The 21,248-nt window shown below is 37.0% G+C and overlaps 1 protein-coding gene across 2 annotated transcripts; it reads left to right on the forward strand.

Moving 5' to 3' along the window:
* The first annotated feature begins 899 nt into the window (after positions 1-899).
* LOC134742443 (transcription initiation factor TFIID subunit 2) lies at positions 900-16,227 on the forward strand. 2 transcript variants are annotated; one of them, XM_063675600.1, is made up of 19 exons: positions 900-1,048; positions 1,124-1,178; positions 1,268-1,431; positions 3,813-4,029; positions 4,433-4,665; positions 5,620-5,797; positions 6,542-6,811; positions 7,512-7,652; positions 8,252-8,532; positions 8,689-8,928; positions 9,735-9,984; positions 10,677-10,839; positions 11,652-11,821; positions 12,302-12,515; positions 13,410-13,611; positions 13,747-13,999; positions 14,205-14,390; positions 14,824-14,952; positions 15,808-16,227. In XM_063675600.1, the coding sequence occupies exons 1-19, from the start codon at positions 1,005-1,007 to the stop codon at positions 16,048-16,050; spliced, it is 3,633 nt and encodes a 1,210-aa protein (XP_063531670.1). In that variant the 5' UTR covers positions 900-1,004; the 3' UTR covers positions 16,051-16,227. The 2 variants fall into 2 exon arrangements, with proteins under 2 accessions (XP_063531670.1, XP_063531671.1); XM_063675601.1 differs by lacking the exons at positions 900-1,048; positions 1,124-1,178; positions 1,268-1,431 and adding an exon at positions 2,191-2,256.
* The last annotated feature ends 5,021 nt before the right edge of the window (positions 16,228-21,248 follow it).

Consider the following 21,248-nt stretch of genomic DNA (forward strand, 5'->3'; position numbering starts at 1 on the left):
GAATTTGATTGTGGCATATTTAATTATTGGTGGGAGGAAACTTATATAAACCATCATTAAAATTTTGTAAAGGCATGGTTTATGAACGTTTCTTCGGATAAAACATAGACAATAAGGCATATTATACACAACACCAGAAGAACCAGTAAGTATACTTTGGCAAGCCATTTCCGTCAGTAGGAAAAGGCGGCAAATTAAAAAAAAATGGCGTAGAGGGTTGTGCCACAGAATAAGTAATAGTACTACCGTTGTGCTCTTATAGAAAATTTTAAATCAGCTTTTCCTACTGACTAAGTGGCTTTACTCAACTCTTACTGAGCCTTTTATATATTTATGAACCTCCGTGATATTTTGTCTAATACTATAATAAAAACAATTCTGCATTTTTTATTGTAGAAAAGTAAAATATATTCTGGCAAGCCATTTCCGTCAGTTGAAAATGTAGGTGCATACAGTCTGGAAAAAAAAGAGTAGGAATTAAAAAGTGGCAACACTGTAGTGTCCCTTTCAAATCAATCTAAGAAAAACGGGACGACACTACAGTGCTGCCACTTTTTAATTTCTACTCTTTTTTGCCAAACTAGATCCTTTGGTGCGTAGGGTTGACTTCCCAGAGAAAATTTGATTTGAAAAGGAGCGCTTTTTCTATTGGCAAAATGGGTTCTCCAGAGTATATTATATATTTAATTCAACATTTTTTTATTCTCTAGTCTCATTTCAAACATAGACAGAGAGAATCATACTATCTTTGTCTTACACTACTACTAGTACCCAAAAGAAAAGGATGAGTATAGTTTTTTTGTTCTCTTTTACTGACAATTTGGTTTGACCAACTATACGTGTCTTCCACTTTATGTTCTATTGTTTATGACTAGTATACCAAGCTGTCAACATTAAAAAGTGATGATTGTTTTTGTGTTTTAGTTAAGTTTTAGTGGTTTAAAGCATCAAAATTTCCCCGTTTTCTTTAATCTCAATAGAAATATGAATGATTACTTCATACCATGAAGAAAGAGCGCACTGGCGACAATTGTCGCCCATTTAAATTATAAGTATCTCGATGGTCTTGTTTGTTGTTTTAAGTTTGAGTGGGTTTTTGCTTATAACTATTTATTTTCTTTACAGCTCATCAAATTCTCAGTTTGACTGGGATAAGCTTTGAGAGGAGAAGTATTATTGTGAGTTATAACGGATTATAACTTATATTTGAGTTAATAAATCAACCTTTTTTAGGTTACTTTATTCCTTTGCATAACTTTGTTTACAGGGCTTTGTCGAACTGACCGTAGTCCCATTGAAAGATAACTTGCGATACATAAGGCTCAATGCAAAGCAATGTCGCATCTATCGCGTCTGCCTGAATGACCGATATGAAGCTAACTTTCAATATTGTGACCCATTCTTGGATATCTGCCAAGCTGACCCTAACACGTACGTATTATAAACAAATAAATTAGTTGGACATTCAAAACATGCAACACACACTTCATTGTATTATTCATAGGCTAAGTATTTAAAATCATCGCGTCTGAGATATGAAGCTAACTTTCAATATTGTGACCCATTCTTGGATATCTGCCAAGCTGACCCTAACACGTACATATTATAAACAAATAAATTAGTTGGACATTCAAAACATGCAACACACACTTCATTGTATTATTCATAGGCTAAGTATTTAAAATCATCGCGTCTGAGATATGAAGCTAACTTTCAATATTGTGACCCATTCTTGGATATCTGCCAAGCTGACCCTAACACGTACGTATTATAAACAAATAAATTAGTTGGACATTCAAAACATGCAACACACACTTCATTGTATTATTCATAGGCTAAGTATTTAAAATCATCGCGTCTGAGATATGAAGCTAACTTTCAATATTGTGACCCATTCTTGGATATCTGCCAAGCTGACCCTAACACGTACGTATTATAAACAAATGAATTAGTTGGACATTCAAAACATGCAACACACACTTCATTGTATTATTCATAGGCTAAGTATTTAAAATCATCGCGTCTGAGATATGAAGCTAACTTTCAATATTGTGACCCATTCTTGGATATCTGCCAAGCTGACCCTAACACGTACGTATTATAAACAAATAAATTAGTTGGACATTCAAAACATGCAACACACACTTCATTGTATTATTCATAGGCTAAGTATTTAAAATCATCGCGTCTGAGATATGAAGCTAACTTTCAATATTGTGACCCATTCTTGGATATCTGCCAAGCTGACCCTAACACGTACATATTATAAACAAATAAATTAGTTGGACTATGTATTTAAAATCATAAATCGGGTTGAATTATGTTGACACTCAATTTAATCCTTTACATCCTTTATAGGAACCTGCGATCTCAGTGAGTAATAAGCAATTAGAGGCCCATTATTCAAACCATAATATTAAACAAATATTATCATGTGCTGACCCTTAGGTCACACTGGTTTGTGGATGAATAATCAACATTTTCAGTCTTTCCCCCAGTTCTGAGGGAATCAGACATCATTTTCCATATGGTTCTGTCCCTCTTCAAGTGCATGGCACGTGATTTCAGAGCACACAAATAATGTTAGTGTAGCTATGTATTGAAATTATTTTAAAACGGGTAACACATATTATTAAGTGTAATAGCTTGACCTGATTCAATTCAATTTATGAGGATCCCTGTTCAGGGATGAATGACACATCTTCACTGGTCGAGGGCGCGCCGTGTACTGCAGGCCAAAGCCCACAACAACAGCATAATTTTAATTTGATTGAGTCTCACGGAAGTTTTATAGTAATACCTATGGTTTGAATAATGAGCCTCTGTAATTGTTCCGAGCCAAATGTTCAGCAAAGGCCCTTACTCAATGTCCATTCGAATTTATAACCACATCCCTCAGTTTATAAGAAATTAAACCAAATATAATAATTTTGTAAATGCCCATACACCCTACAAGAATTTATGGATAATTTGAATAAAAAATAATAATTATGTACTTAATAAAAATGGAGCATGTTAAAGTTAATGTTACAATTTAAATACAATAACAAAACTTATAAACTATTATTTAAATTAACCTAAAAACAAATTAAAACTAACAAAAATAAATTAAACTACGAACTAAACAAACTAAACTAAAACATCGTCACACATTAAATGTTAAAGCGATATAATAATATAACTACTTACATAGACAATACTTGATTTTAATTATTGTAATACTCTAAATATTTGATTTTAATTACCTATTCTATTTGTTATTATTGTTTATAGATCTATTTTATAAGTGTGCCTTAGAAATAAGTAGACATAAAATGTTACTACGCCCTAGTAGGGTCCATGATTGTACTCACTTTATTTTAAGAACATCTGTAATACCATGGTTGCAACTAATAAATGAATGAATGAATAATGATAAACATATTGCCTATGACAAGACATTAATACAGTGTAGAACACGCAAAATAGGCACATGGACTTGCGGAAAATGCCCAGTAAAACTAACTAACTAAACTAACAGGCATGAAAGATCTGATGCCAAATATTATGCTTAACTATGAGTAACACTAATTGTCACAATTAGTGTTTTAATAGTAATAATAAATTAATATAGCTGCCAATTGCACAACATTGTAACATATTGGTAGTGACCCGGTCTCCAAAGCTGGAGGTCCCGACATTTATTTGTGTGAGTTATGGATGTTTTCTATGTAGTAATTATTGATATCTATCTATTACCCACAACATAAGCCAGGTTGATTTGTTTAAGATTGACCCATAATATTTATGTATTTATTTAATTTCCTCAACAGGAGATCCCTCGAATCATTCTCACAATGCCACCTAGCAGCAGCTCAGAAGATTGACCCAGATCACAACTCGGGAGAGCTCCACATCCAAGTCCCTGATGATGCAGCTCACCTGGTGGGCGAGGGCAGAGGCCTCCGCATTGGTATTGAGTTCTCTTTGGAGTCTCCACAGGGTGGGATGCATTTTGTGGTGCCAGAAGGAGAGGGATCTCTGGTTGAGGTAAGTAATGATTTTTAAACTATGGGTTTATATTGCATCTTTTTTTTTCATAAATATCGAAAACAATTACAATGGTACCTATCTATAAATCTGAAATTCAGACATATTGATTTGAAAATATGAATGAGATAGTGTAGAAGCGTGAAAAATGAAGATATGAGTGACTTTCATTTATAAAAGGTAGAAGATTTAAATGATAAAGCGGCCATGCTTAGGTAATCGTTAAATATGCATATGCTAATTATATAGGGAGTATGGTTTCTTTCAGAATAACATTGTAACTATTAGCATGTCAATGTATTACTTCATGGCTACCTCTGGTTTGCAGTTTGACTATTCTGCCCTCTGCTCAATTAACCTTAGGATAACAGAAGTGAACTTTCACACACATTTTTCTTTGCAGAAATCAGCTCACATGTTCACCTACGGCCACTCAGCTCGCCTCTGGTTCCCCTGCGTCGACAGTTTCGCTGAGCCCTGCACATGGAAGCTAGAGTTCACTGTTGACGAGTGCCTGACTGCAGTCTCCTGTGGAGAACTGCTAGATGTTGTGTATACGCCTGATCATAGACGGAAGACATTCCATTATGTTGTGAACACACCGGCATGTGCGCCAAATATTGCTTTGGCTATTGGGTGAGAGAGAAATTTAATAGTAAAACCTTTCCTATCTATCTATAAGATCCTTGGTTAAAACACAGGAATCATATCGCAACCAAAATACCCAGTAAATTTAGCTACCTGGCTCCGTGTTTGAAAGACTTGTTATCTTACTGATCTGTGTGTAGGTTGACCATACTTATGTGTGACAGGTGCTTAGTTTAGTAGACATTTTTAAAGCTACGTCCAGATTGCCCGAATACACTGCGCTTTAGATTGCTCGCTTATCCCCTTTAGTTCCACGTCTAAAATGACAAAATAAATTCAATTAAAAATGTTAGTCGTATTTTATCCGGCAAATTTATACCTCCGGAACTCCCGGTCCAGCCTTGCAAGAATTTCGCTAATTAGCCTTGCATTTGTGTAGCAATGAGGGCTATCGCGCTCAATTTCGCCGCGCCGCTAGTGTAGATGGAGGTCTAAAAGTGCCAACTATAAAAACTCTGATTTGTAATTAGATTCCATAAAACTAACCTCACTTTTTCTCTTTTCCGTATGTTTTAAGAAACTAAACAAAGCTAAAATGATACATCTATATTTATTTTAAATGCTAGAGTATGCAAAAGGGAAATTTGAGTTTACTTCTTTACATATTTTCCATTATTACGAAAGAAAAAGGATCTGAGTGAGGTTAGTTTTTTGGAATCTAATTACAAATCAGAGTATAAACTATATACAAAATTAAACAGGTTGAAAAAACGGCAAATTTAGACGTTAAAATAGCTTTGTGTATATTACAATGTATAGATTTTATAAAAATAAGCATAGAAGAATTTTGAGATCTGTTTTTCTGGACCACCATTAACAGTGGCGCCAACTGGTGAGCAGAAAAACGCTAGCCCTCATTGGAACAATGTGGATAAATCTTTACTTTTGTAAAAAAAAGTTACACAAATTTGTTTTAATAGACCGTATCACTTTATTTTTCAGACCATTTGAGACATACGTAGATCCATTCATGAACGAAGTGACCCACTACTGTTTACCGAACCTGATGCAAATACTTAAGAACACTGTGCGATACCTACATGAGGCGTTTGAATTCTATGAAGAGACGTTATCCACTAGGTATCCATATCCGTGCTACAAACAAGTTTTTGTTGATGAGGTAAGTTTTATTAAGCTCGTAAGGCCCACCATACAAAGTTTCCCTATTTTTAATTTGAACCTTGTTGTATAGAAGATTAGGGTGACTTTCGTTTGTTTTAGAAAACAATGAAACAAAAGAAATGCTACTTAATTAAGTTAGTGTAAGGTTCAAATTAGATTGAAACAGAGTGTACATTGTAATGCACATTGGGCCTTACGAGGATAAGTGACACGAACCCGCTGCCAAAGTCCCGCTCCCATACAATCGAATCACTCTCATATTAAAACGTTATGCTTTAATTACATGAAACATGGCATGAACATTTACGTAACATATATCTGTCTGCTACTAAGTAGTTTTCGTTGCATAAATTTGTAATACAAAGAAAGTACTTAAGTAGAAGTTTTGTATGTAACTTTTTGATCTAATTAAAACCGGCCAAGTGCGAGTCGGACTCGCCCACCGAGGGTTCCGTACTTTTTTGTAATTTGTTGTTATAGCGGCAACAGAAATACATTATCTGTGAAAATTTCAACTGTCTAGCTATCACGGTTCATGAGATACAGCCTGGTGACAGACAGACGGACAGCGGAGTCTTAGTAATAGGGTCCCGTTTTTACCCTTTGTGTACGGAACCCTAAAAACGATACAATGTTGTTTTGCAAACTTCAGCAAAAAGCTTCAAATTTAAGCTACTATCAGCCAAAAGTATTTATCATTTCATACTATTACATGTTTCTGATCAATTCCTCATATTTCTAGACTGAAGACGACGCAACAGCCTACACCACAATGTCCATCCTAAGTGTCCACCTCCTCCACTCAATAGCCATCATAGACCAAACCTACATCAGCCGCAAGGCCATGGCTCAAGCCGTAGCAGAGCAATTCTTCGGCTGTTTCATCACTATGCAGAACTGGTCAGATCTGTGGTTGGCCAAGGGTATTCCTGATTATCTGTGTGGATTGTATTCGAAGAAGTGCTTTGGCAATAATGAGTATAAGTATTGGACACATCAGGAGTTGCAAGAGGTTGGTACTTTCATTTAGGTGTCCAGTATGATGGTAGGTGATTTAGGTGAAAGTTACTGTTGGATGATGTTTTTGGTCCTTTGTGGAGTAATAAGAGTGGATGCTCTTATGAACATATGGCCGCATTATGATGTAGTTTGTAAATGGATGGACCGGTTAGGAAACGGTTATGTATAGTATTTTTTAAACAATTTGGGTACTGTGACAAACATCATACAACATTAATGTTGTATTGAGATGACATCTTTATTCTTCTCACCGTACCCAAGCTACTTGGTGAATACTATATACCTCAAATCCCAGAACCTAAAAATTAAATTTAGGCCAACTGAAAACGGCGCGAAATTTAATAGATAAAAAACCGCCCAAATGCGAGTCGGACTCGCGCACCGAGGGTTCCGTACTTTTTAGTATCTGTTGTTATAGCGGCAACAGAAATACATCATCTGTGAAAATTTCAACTGTCTAGCTATCACGGTTCATGAGATACAGCCTGGTGACAGACAGACGGACAGCGGAGTCTTAATAATAGGGTCCCGTTTTTACCCTTTGGGTACGGAACCCTAAAAATTGTAGTTGCGGAAAGTTAACCCTCATATATTTTCTACTAGATTGGCGCAATGGTTTGCCAAACTACCTATATTTTACTTTCATTTAGCTGAACTACTTGGCTTTCACATTTTTTTTTGTCATAAATCAGGTTGTGACATACGAAGAGCAATATGGTGGTATCGTTCTTGATCCATGGCAACCGCCGGCGAGTGGAGCTCGCGTTGATCCCAAAGACGTCTTTTACTTCCCAGTCAGAAATGTGCACACGATGTCACCAAGATATATAGAGGTAAGTCAATAAAAAGTATGAAGACAGTAATTAGGACTTTCGAACGACATTTATTTTATCTTAGAAAAGTCCTCGTAGTTGTCTCGTGGGTATCTATTTCCCTACCAACCAAAGGAAAAGTATACCTTGTTAAGCCTTGATAAGGCAGAGGGAATATCGTCAGGTGACAACCAACAACCAACTCACTAATTACTAAAAAAATATTAAACAAAAATCAAACTTAAATCGGTACTATTAAGGTTCACTATGGCTATGAACTTGTAGTAGTTACTATAAGTGAGTTCTGGTTGTCACCTGACGATATATTTCCCACCTGATTTTGAACTTTATTTCAAAGTGATAGGGTTACATTTTACATAATCCCTTATGCCTTATAAAGGGTTAAAAAGGTATTGTTCTATTATATATTTCATTCAGTGTTGGATTGAAAAGCGAAATAACAATAATTTGCGCAAGATCCCGGAATTAAATTGGATTAGTTAGATAAGACTTTTAATGTAAGGTTTTTGCCTTTGTGCATTAAATTAAATGATGTGAATATAAGTTTTACACAATAACTGGTCACAATAAAAAACTTAAAATATTCTTCTAATTTGCAGGTGATGCGTAAAAAATCCCACCTAGTCCTCCGAATGTTAGAACAACGTATCGGCCAAGAATTACTACTCCAAGTATTCAACAAGCAACTATCCCTTGCTACCAACGCCGCCAACACTAAAATAGGAGGAGGGCTATGGGGGCATCTCCTGCTGTCAACGAATTTGTTCGTGAGGGCGATATTTACGGTGACTGGGAAGGATATGGCTGTGTTTGTGGATCAGTGGGTCCGGACAGGCGGGCATGCCAAGTTTCAGTTGACCTCAGTGTTTAATAGGAAACGGTGTGTGTTGTTACATTATTCTTACTTTTGGGCTTTTTTCACTTTATTTGACTTTTTGTCAGGAAAGTGACAGTTAGACGTGACTTAAACACAATTTGCGCTTTAATGTACCTGTTAAAATAATATAAGTAATTTTTTTTAATTTTTGGTCTACAGAAACACAGTAGAACTCGAAATCCGTCAAGACTGCGTCCACGAACGCGGCATACGCAAATACGTCGGGCCGCTCCTCGTCCAACTTCAAGAGTTAGACGGCACATTCAAACACACGCTTCAGATTGAGAACACGGTTGTGAAGGCTGATATAACATGCCACAGTAAGAGCAGGAGGAATAAGAAGAAGAAGATTCCGCTGTGTACGGGGGAAGAGGTTGATATGGATCTTTCGGCTATGGAGTAAGTTGTTCATGAAACTAAACTAATACTACTAGTGGCTATGTGAGCTGTAGACCTCACGTTAAGCTTATAAAATGTAAAAGTTAAAAATACTTAGTTCGTTGAGTCGTTATCGCAGTGAACTCACAATGGTCTTAAGCGCCATAGACGCTATTGGCTTGTCCTTTATGCCAATTTCCGCATTTTGAAAAATTTCCAAAAACTGGATTGACAAAAAAACTATTTAATCATATAATCTGGTCACAAAATTTCAAGAGAATCGGTTAAGAATTGTGACCTGTAGAGGAGAACATCCGGACATACGAAAGCAAAATGCCCGAGAACAGCAAAGAGAAGCAAAAAGCACAACGGAGACTTTCGCTAACGCTTCGGTCAATAAGCTCATTAAAGCAGGCAGAACAAGATCTAGTATTTATGACCGCTTCTCTCAGGGTGCCTTTTCAAAGTTGCTTGATAGCTCTTTCCAGGGGGAATATATTATAGCTTGACTGCTAATTTTACGGCGACCACGTTACCAGGACACATCATATTTCGCGACCTTCTCTACAAACTTTTGCCCTTATCAGAAATCAGAAATTTTATTTGCTTAAAAACATGGTCAGTACAAGGTAGAGGTACATAGGTAATAAATAAGTTTCACATGATTTGATAACTCCTGCAAGTGCAAAGTTTGAGAATCTTCTTTATTGTAAAATGTAGAGGCGTCTATAAGTAAGGAGGCGTCTTAAATTTTAGATGTGATTAGTTCGTAACTGCCCAGTTTTCTCAATCCTTAAAGATTTTTAACAAAATATTTTCTTATACAGCGATTCTCCAGTTCTCTGGATCCGTCTCGACCCCGAGATGTCCCTTTTACGGAGCACCGTCATATCTCAACCTGACTATCAATGGCAGTACCAACTCAGACACGAGCGTGACGTCACAGCCCAAAGCGAAGCCATCGACGCCTTACATAATTACCCTGAACCGGCGACGAGAAAAGCTCTTACAGATACTATAGAGAATGAACAAATTTATTATAAGATCAGGTGTAGAGCAGCGCATTGTTTGACAAAGGTAAGTGTGCTTTAGCACTATTGATATAAAGTTGAATTTCACAAGTGAAGCGATCGACGCTTTACATAATTACCCTGAATCGTTGACGAGAAAGGCGTTGACTGATAAAGAAAATGAGCAGACGTATTATGAAATAAGGTGTCGGGCGGCGCATTGTTTAACGAAGGTGAGTCTTATTGCTATAGAAGTAAAGTTGAATTTCACAAGTGATAGCTCAAAGTGAAGCTTCAAACTTTAAAATCGTCAAATTACCCTGAACTGGCGATGAGAAAAGCGTTGACACATACTATAGAGAATGAACAAACTTATCATAGGATCAGGTGTAGGGCGGCGCATTGTTTGACGAAGGTGAGTCTTATTAGTATAGAAATAAAGTCGAGATTCATAAGACTACCGACGAGAAAACCGTTGTCTGACTGAATAAACGTATTAATAAAATAAGGTGTCGGGCTGCTAATTGTTTTACGAAGGTGAGTCTTATTTGTTTAGAAATAAAGTATGTTTTGAAAAATACCTCAGATCAACGACGTTAGATTAGCCTTCTTACAGATGTAGAAAGTGAGCAAACTATTTAAAGAGCAGAGCAGATGTCTTTAGTTATAACAAAAATAATATCAAGCTGTATTCAAGATCATGTCAACATACAACACAACAACACACGAGATGACAACATATTTCTAATTTGTTTCCAGGTGGCAAACGCAATGATCAGCTCATGGGCGGGTCCTCCGGCCATGCTAACGATATTCCGCAAGATGTTCGGTTCGTTCTCGGCGCCGCACATTATAAAGCAGAACAACTTTGACAACTTACAGCATTACTTCTTGCAGAGGACTATACCGGTCGCTATGGCAGGTAACATTGACAAAGTTCATATGTACATTCTCATTAACTAATCAGGTCGTTTTTTTAGTATGCTTTAATCAAACTTGGTTGCACACTTATTTTTTTGACAGATAATTATATTTTTCGTGCATTGTTTAATCATGCATGTTTAGAGTTACTTCTTCACAACACGCTATTAGCCTTGCGTTATGGACAGTCAGTAATAAAAGTGGTTAAGCTGTCGAATTGTATTGACCTGCATACGCTCATTGCAAAATGTATTGGACATTTTTATATTGTAAGAACTTATTTTGTGTACTACATTCTAGCAATTTTTTTTTAAATTTGCGAGCATTTATTAATAATAAGTTCCATATCATCGTTTTACACCAGTCAGCCAGTTTGTAAGAAAGTATGATATCTCATTTTGTTACTAGAATTATTATTCAAGTTTCTTCTAATCTTGCAAATGAATAAATGATTCATGATTTATTCACTTCACAACTATGTTGTCTTGAGATCACTAAACATCTAGCCCACTTAGCTATACCTAAATTTGATCAAAATTTCATGATACATCGTTATTGCGGTTGTCATTCAATGGATCGTCCGTCGTGCTATCGGCATTAATCGCAAGTGTGCGGATGGTCTTAAATCTGTTAAATTAAACTCTAGCCACCCTAACTTTGCACAAACTTGGCCGTAAGATAAGAATGCATACATATCCCTATAAGCTCCATACTTGACGTAATACTCATTGGCATGAAAACTTAGCATGGTCGGACTCTAGAAGTTACCTTACTTCATAGTTTTTTTCGTAAAATATTAATTCCTTTTACCAGGCCTTCGCAACATCCACGGCATCTGTCCGCCCGAAGTGGTGAGATTCCTCCTCGACCTCTTCAAGTACAACGACAACTCGAAAAACCACTACTCGGACAACTATTATAAAGCGGCGTTGGTCGATGCGTTGACGGCGACCATCACACCTGTTATATCTGTGCTGCAACCGGTGAGCCATCATATTCTTAGCGTGCTTCTTACGTACAGACGTTATACCACAGCTCCGGGTTTGCGCGGCAACTAAATTTAAAAAAAAACGATTGCCATTTGACTTTTCAACCTTATTGAGATAAGTCCGGTTTCGTTATGATATTTCCCTTCACTGACAAGCTAGTGTTAGATGTCAAATGATATTTCACGAGTCAGTTCTGAGAAACTTATTGGTACGAGCTGGTTACGCACCCCTGACCTTTAGTTTAGAAGGTTAGGCTATTGCTAGCGCTTGCTGAGACTTTAATTACTTTCTAAGTTTTTAGCATCGTAGGCAAGTAAAAGGGAGTGTCCTTTATAATCTGACTGTTCTTACTTGGATGGCGGGGTGTTATTTCCTGAATTTTGGAATCATGTTGTGAACATCGTCATTTATTTACAGACTTCGATTATCAAACTGGATTCAAATTAAAAAAAAAAATCAATCAATTTTTTACAGGGTGCCCCAATAACAGCAGACTCCCTCGCAGCGGACACAAAACTAGTTCTAGAAGAGATAACCCGTGTCCTAAATTTAGAGAAAGTGTTGCCATGCTACAAGAATACAGTGACCGTCAGTTGTCTAAGGTCCATACGGCGGTTGCAGCAGTGCGGACATCTGCCGAGCATATCCACTGTGTTTAGGGCTTATGCCCAGTATGGGCAATATGTTGGTAAGTCTTTCCTCCACCCCTACAACCATCTGTTGTCTGTTTCTATCTTGAATACAGTGGTATATTTTCAATTTTAATAACAAAACTTCCGTGAGACACAGACATATTAAATATATTAATAACGGGTCACTCACGTATTTTAAGTTGAAAAACGCTCGACATGTTTCACTCCGTACCGAGGAGTATCACCAGGAGCTTGCGTTGACGGTAATATATTTAATAAGTTGGTATATTTTCAGTTTTATTTTAATATTTAGTTTTTATTCAATATGCTCTTATCTCAATCACTTATGTATTAAGAGATATTTTTTTCCGTTTCTTCACTACTAAAGAATCATTTTTCAATGGCACGAAACAACGTAAATTTAATCACTTCCAAAGGCTTGTGCCTGCTCGGTCACTACAGAGAGCGCTCCGTTCTCGGTCAAACGAACTAGTTCAGTCTTTTAGTTCCTTTAGTTCAGTTCGGTTATCGAGAGCCGGTAATGAATAGAAATCGGTTTTACATTCGACTTTTTCCAATCTTTATAATTCAAGTTGTACGATATGATATGTCGATATTAAACATTAAAACACTTTAATACAATTAAAATAATATCAATATATAGAAAAATATTTGATTTTCCTTCATAATTTAGGGGCTTCGGCGTGTCACGTCGTTCTTTCATCTCGTTCGCACTTGTGCCAGCGACATTGTGAACTATTTCGTTCCGTCCGTTTTCTGTTTCGCTCAGTCAAGCGCTCTCCAATCCCACTGAACTAAAGGACATAAAGACCGATTAAGAGCGTGCAAAAAGAATTAGTTCCTTTCGGTCCTTTACGGGATTTCAGTTCTTAGTTCATGACCGACTCAAGCCTACTACAAGCCAATAACCATTTATTAACGTTTTCTAGACGTGCGCTTAGCCGCCTTCGAGTGCCTAGTCGATTTCGTCCGCGTCGACGGCAAACCTGAAGACCTTAGCTCCCTCCTAACCACAGTGGAAAGCGATCCCGACCCACATGTTCGTCACGGCCTAGCTCGATTGTTGGTCAACAACCCACCTTTCGAGAAGGCTCAGCGGCATAGGTTGGACACGGAGGCGGTCGTGCACAGGTATCTGAACCTTATCGTTATTGCATTAGACTGCAATCTCGTCTGTCACGCTGCTAAGTATCATTATAGACAAAGAAATACAAAGACGCCTAATTTTTTTCTTTAACGTTATCGATATACTGTTTTTTTTTTCAGACTATGGAACAACATGAACAGCCACCTGTCAAACGATGCAAGACTCAGATGCGATTTAGTTGATCTCTACTACACCTTGTATGGGCTCAAGCGGCCCATATGCGTACCTCTGCCTGAGATTCAGGCCATGATGAAACAAATGCAGCACAAAGAGCGAGAGAGGCTGGAGCGAGAAAGGGATAGGGAGAAAGATAGAGACAGGCTGCGAGAGATGGAGTTGAACAAACCTGTTATTAAGCAAGAAATTCCTGAGGTAATTTATCCATTATACAGTAGGTTTAGAAAAAGACATGCTGTGCCGACCCCAAGTGAATGGGATAAGGCAAGCGAATGATGGCAGTAGGTTTAAATGTGCATGAACAAAGTTGGGGCGGGGATTCCCATGGACACAATATCGCAAACGCGATTTCTCACAGAATGTATGAAAAATCAAGGATGTCTTTAATTTTTCCTTCCAGATTAAGTTTGAAGCTGAAGAACCATCCAACGTGGTTCCAAGCCTCGACTCTGGTATCATAATGCCAACCCCTATGGAGTTGGACATCAAGAGCGACTTGCCCGTTCCTTTGGCCAACATTAAGGAGGAGGACATCAAGATTGACGTCACTTCGGTGCATGACATGCCGATCAGGGTGTACAGTGGCGTAAGTTATTCAATAATAATACTTATTTATAATGTTGTAAGGCCGAAATTGTAAGTACACCAATAAGAATCATCCACTATTGGGCTAACGTCTGGACTCCGGTATCATAATCCCAACCCCAATGGAGTTGGACATCAAGAGCGACTTGCCCGTTCCTCTGGCCAACATCTAGGAGGACATCAAAATTGACTCCATTTCGGTTCACGACATGCCGATCAGGGTGTACAGTGGAGTATGTTTAAAAAATACTACTTATTTATACAGTCGTAAGGTCGAAATTGTAGGTACACCAATCATAACCATCCACCGTGGTCCCAAGCTTAAACTCCAGCGTCATAATTCCAACTCCAATGGAGTTGGACATCAAAAGAGACTTGCCTGTTCCTTTGGCCAACATTAAGAAGGATTTATTGAGTTTGTTTTTGTTTGACAGGACGATTCAAAACGGGAGTTCATATCGGACAACGCAGCCCCGCTGCCCGGCATCCCGGGCTCGTCGGGCCCCATCGGCTTCGAGCCCGGCATGTTCCGCCGCGACAAGGAAGACATGGCCGCTCCTAAGGTAATTTTATAATAAAATGCCAGACAAAAATGCGTTATCTTTGTCATGCGATAAACGTCACCATCATAGGCCGAAAGATTCTCCGCTGAATTTCCTAGCGAGCGTGGCAGGTATAAAAAAAGGACGACAAGTAAACAGGCTGATTCTTCTGAAAATTGCCCTATTTTATGGTAAGTTTAGGTACGGTAAGTATGGTAAATCCACGGATTGGTTAAAATTACTTAGGGCCCCTTGCACCATCCCACCACCACCATTAAACCGTTAACCCAGTGTCAAATTGTACTGGTAACCATGGTAACTCCAGATTTAACCGGTTCACCCCGAGTTAGTGGAATTAGCCCATACACTGCAGGAGTTCTTAGAAACTGAACGTGTGGAAAATGCCCGTGATGTCTATTTTTATTTCATTTTATTAGAAATGTCTTGAAAATTGCATGCTATGTTTTAAGTTGTTGTGTATAATGTATATTCCTAGATGTAACATTGCTACACCCTAGTTATAGTTAAATGAACATCCTGTCATGGTTGCAAGAAATAAATGAAATGAAAAAATGAAATGAAATGGTGCAAGTAGCGCTTAGAAATCTTCCCATGCAATAAAATTCACGATTACGGTCCGGCTCTTACTGTGCCGCACAAAATATAGACATACCTACTTGGTTAATCATAGTTGAAATGAAATGAAATGATTTATTTTGCCAGACATGGTTACATAAGGTGTTATAAAGTTTTACACAAGGTAAAAAAGTGCACACATCTCGCCAACAATCCCATCGCAAATCCAGGAAACTCGCAAGTTGTCGACCCATGTTGTAATTGGCTTTTTTATTAACACTATTTTGTATTTTGTTACAGGCAAAGAAAAAGAAGAAAGAAAAGAAAAAGCACAAACACAAACACAAGCATAAACACAGCAGCAAAGACAAATCCGGCAAAGACAAGGACCATAGAGACAGAGACCGCTTCCCTCCCCGCCCCCCTTCCAGCACTGACCATCTTAAAATCAAAGAGGAGACGCGGGAAACACTTAGTTCATTCAGCTCGAGTCAAAGCCCTTCCGAGGATATATCGTCTATGCCCAGTAATATGAGCTTCTAATAAAACCATTGAAAACTCAACCTTATATCAAGACATCAAGGTTGTGTTTCGCAATATTGAAGTATGGAATGGAGTATGCAAAGATTATTCGTAAATTAAGTAAAATTGATGTTAACTAGAAGTAAGCGGTAAATGAGTTGTAAGATTTTTGATTTTAAATATATATTTTTTATGTGATTTTTGAAGATTTTTTTATCTTAGCCCTTTAAACCCAACATGAATCTTTGCCCCACAACACAATCGTGACAATCGTACATCAACAAACACCAAACGAAAAGAAATAATCTTTAATAGAAAAAAAAACGACTTCTCAAAACAGTTTCAAATGCCATATAAATTATTGTCTGGTATTTAATTGATCACTAGATACAGTATAATAAATCCATTTCGTCACGTTTTCATAGTAACATTTCGTTTCTATAAGGATCGCAGTTCTAACCTAACCTAAACCACTTCTCTGATAGCAGTTCGGTTCTGTGAGGACCGCAGTTCAAATCTAACCTAACCCAATTATCTAGTAGGTGTCGTAGTACGTAGGTAGGTGTCGATAGATGGCAGTAAATTTACTGTGGCTACAAAATTTATTATGACAGTAACACTATCCTATATATTCTCTTTGCTTATACCTAGCGAAACCATATCAAGAGAAAGCAAAATAAAGGTATGCTAATTACGATTTTATTATCAGGAAAATAAAGTGTATTATAATTTAAAATATGTCGCCCCAAGTAATGTAAGATAGTGGTTAAGTATCGAGTATCACGGCTCAAATTACTATTGTGTCCTAAATGATCGGCATTAAATGTCATATCGATTGAAATTTATCACGTTTCCGCGACAGTGCACCTGGTACAGGTACCTGGTATAGGTACATACTAGTCATAGACATAGTATATACAAGTAGTTATAGACGCGCCATCGAGCGACCGGGTAAGAGAAAGAATATTTATGTAAAATTTGGGCAGCATAGGATTTTTTCTCTTTCACTCTTATAAATTTCGGTATTTCGCCATCACTTCCTACCTATGATTCCACCCGGTCGGTGATAAGGACAAAGCATGGCATTATTTTCTCTTCTTATAGGAATCGCAATAAGACTATCTTTCTCTATCAAAGAGTGTATACTCTAGCGGTCCACCATACAAGAAAAATTGGCAGTCCAATTTGGACCAATGGTAGTGGAAGATAGTCTAGTTGAAATTGTTTCGTTTTAAAATCGAACGAAACAAAACAAAAGCAACTATGTTTCATTTAAAAACTGTAATAGATGTCATATATTAAAGAAAAAGTGTCGAAGCCCTCCAGTGGTGAAGGCCGGATTCGAACCGGCGTCTTTAGCTATCGCGGCTAACGCCATGAACCCCTAGGCCACCCCGCCATCGTCGCGGGGTGGCCTAATATTTAATAAAATAATTTGATTTGTTCCCAAACTTGTTTATGTTTCATTTATTTTAGTAATGATTTACATTGGAGGTTAATATATGTTCCTACTATAGTATTAAAAACAGTAGAAACTGAGAAGTTATAGTAACTTCTGAAAGGTGACTAAGGAAAAACTGAGGTGACAAACCTCAAGTTTTTTACCGGATAAGTGTAATTATACTAATTATCCATGTGTGAAAAATGTCAATCAAATAAGTAAGATAAATGATAATCGCATTAGGTACGAATTCTTTTAATTCATTCCTACGCACCAGCATTTGTGAATTTACACATGCACCACCGGCTACGCTTATACTATTAGTTATTCTGTGCGCTTACGGATGAAAGAAAAACCGGCCAAGTGCGAGTCGGACTCGCGCACGAAGAGTTCCGTACCATTACGCAAAAAACGGCAAAAAAAATTACGTTGTATGCGAGCCCCACTTAAATATTTATTTTATTCTGTTTTTATTTGTTGTTATAGCGGCAACAGAAATAGACCATCTGTGAAAATTACAACTGTTTAGCTATCACGGTTCATGAGATACAGCCTGGTGACAGACGGACCGGCAGACAGCGGAGTCTTAGTAATAAGGTTCCGTTTTTACCCTTTGGGTAGGTACGGAACCCTAAAAAGTATGTCTCTCATAGGCGCATTTACGCTAGGACCAAAATTGCCCCTTTTGGTTAGCTACAGACTTAAGTGGTTTCATACTAGATATAATATATAAAGTATCTTCACTACGAACCCGATAATACTCAAGGTCCTTAAGTCAAAAGTTCACTGGGTTCACTGGGCTTCTTATCGTCGTCAATGATGTTTAAATTTTTCGCCTTATTACAAAGGAATAAGGTGCAAAAGTGTAAACATGTCTTTGACGTTTACTATACTTTTGGCAAGGTCGACTGAGTCTCGCGACTAGTTTTCCACTAGCAAACTCACTCGGTCCAGCCTCTCTTGTTTACCTACTGTCCGCGCGCGAATTCCGTGCACGGCTGAGGAATGTAAGGAATGGAACACCCCCCCACTTCCTCGACGTCCGAATGCACGGAATATTCGCGCGTACAGTAGGCAATATTATAGTCGCGAGTGTGGAATTAGTTTACGTGTTTTTTGAATTTAATAGATGTTTATCTGTTGCCCGCGACTTCGTACGCGTGGATTTGTATGTTGGTGGTTATATATTTTACATGAGCATAGAACATTATAACATTATGCAGCAAAAGATATCAGTAGGGACGGTTAATCATTTGTTAATAATTATACAACGCATGATATTTGTCTTTAACAAACTACGAAGTCTCAAGCCCCTAACTGAAAAGAATTGTTCTCGATAAAATCCCTCTCAACACTTAGATTTTCAAGTCCACTATTTAAAAAAAAATGTTCGCTCCCAAGTCCCGATGCAAACTTTATCAATTAGTTTTCGTCTATTTTAATATAATGCCCTTTTACCGAGTTTTATGTTCCTAGCTTAAACGAAAACTTGAATCACATATAAACTTACATCCCCTTCTTAAACCTCTTTAAATTTGGGTTGAATTATTAAGAACGTTGAAATAACTTTTTTTGTAATATTATACACTGCCTTTCTAAGAAGTTTCAAAGCATTTTTAATGGATTCAAACTTTCAACCCCTTTTTAACCCCTTCAGGGGATGAATATTTAAAAACGCTTAAATTACTTTTCTTGTATTTTAATAATATGCCTTTATACAAAGACTGAAGTCCTGTACTCAAAAAAAGGTTTGATCTCCATACAAAGTTTCAACCTCTTTTTTACCACCTTGGGGGATGAATTTTGAAAAATGCTGAAATAAGCTTTCTTCCCTTTTAATTAAATATTTTTCTACGAATTTTACGGGATGAATTTTTAAAAACGCTGAAATTACTTTTCTTGTATTCTAATAATATGCCTTTATACAAAGATTCAAGTCCCGCACGCAAATAAATGTTTGATCTCCATACAAATTTTCAACCCCGTTTTCACCACCCTGGGGGACGAATTTTACAAAACGCTGAAATTAGTTTTTTTGTTTTTTAATATAATATCTTTTTGTAAAGTTTCGTTGCATGTTCCTAGCTTAGAATAAAAACTGAAACTCAAAACAAATTTCATCCCATTTTTAACCCCCTTAGGGGTTGAATTTCCAAAAACGTCCAAATCACTTTTTTTGTAATCGGCTATTATGCCTTTCTAAGAAGTTTCAAAGCATTTTTAATGGATTCAAACTTTCAACCCCTTATTAACCCTGTTAGGGGATGAATTTTTAAAAACGCTGAAATTACTTTTCTCGTATTCTAATAATATGCCTTTACACAAAGATTCAAGTCCCGCACTCAAAAAAATGTTTGATCTCCATACAAACTTTCAACCCTCTTTTCACCACCTTGGGGGATGAATTTTTAAAAACGCTGAAATTAGTTTTCTTGTTTTTTAATATAATACCTTTTTGCAAAGTTTTAAGTTCCTAGCTTATAATAAAATTTGAACCCCAAGACAAACTTTCATCGCCTTTTTAACCTACTTAGGGGTTGAATTTCCAAAAACGTCGAATTTTTTTTGTTAGCGGCTATTATGTCTTTCTAAGAAGTTTCAAACCATTTGTAATGGATTCAAACTTTCAACCCCTTTTTAACCCTTTTAGGGGATGAATTTTGAAAAACGCTGAAATTACTTCTTGTATTCTAATAATATGCCCATGTACAAAGTTTCAAGGCCCGCACTTGATAAAATTTTTGATCTCCATACAAACTTTCAACCCCTTATTCACCACCTTAGGGGATGAATTTTCAAAAACGCTGAAATTAGTTTTCTTGTTTTTTAATAATATATCTTTTACCCAAGGTTCGAATTCATAGCTTAAAATAAAACTTGAACCCCATACAAACTTTCATCCCCTTTTTAACCCCCTTAGGGGTTGAATTTCTCAAAATCGCTTCTTATCTCTTGTACATATTATAAATGTAACTTGGTGTGCAAATTTCAACTTTATAGCTTTTGTAGTTTCGCCTCTGCGTTGATGAGTCAGTCGGGACACGTGCATTTATATATATAGATAATATAATATATGCTATTATTAGTAACTAATTATCTATATTACATTCTCAAGCATATTTATCATTGCGCAATGCGACAAGATTTTTTTAGATAAATACTAATAAAATGAAACCCCGAGTAGGGTGGGTTGATAAAAAACCGGCCAAGTGCGAGTCGGACTCGCGCACCGAGGGTTCCGTTCTTTTTAGTATTTGTTGTTATAGCGGCAACAGAAATACTCGTACATCATCTGTGAAAATTTCAACTGTCTATCTATCACGGTTCATGAGATACAGCCTGGTGACAGACGGACAGACGGACAGCGAAGTCTCAGTAATAGGGTCCCGTTTCTACCCTTTGAGTACGGAACCCTAAAAACCGAAACGACAATTAAGTTTCAAAATATTGATATAGATTACTTCTGTATCATAATTTGCAATTAAGTATGTATTTAAAAAAATAGTTCGTTTATTTGTTTTTCAAAAAATTATTGAGGTTTGAAGTGAGTCAGTTTTCCATTTTCATGAAAATGAAGAATAAGAATAAGATTTTGGAGAATACTAAGGATTGAGTTGTCATACAGTTTTAAGTTTAAAAAGGAAAAACAGGAACTCACATTGAAACCGATTCGGTTACCGTTGCGATGGCAAAAATTTAAGTTTTACTTCGAATTAATTCTCCATTTGCAACATTTGCGGGATTTGGACCCCTGTGACTTACGTATGTGTTCAAATTC

This window comes from Cydia strobilella, chromosome 6, assembly GCF_947568885.1.
Source record: "Cydia strobilella chromosome 6, ilCydStro3.1, whole genome shotgun sequence".
Classification (NCBI taxonomy): Eukaryota; Metazoa; Arthropoda; class Insecta; order Lepidoptera; family Tortricidae; genus Cydia; species Cydia strobilella.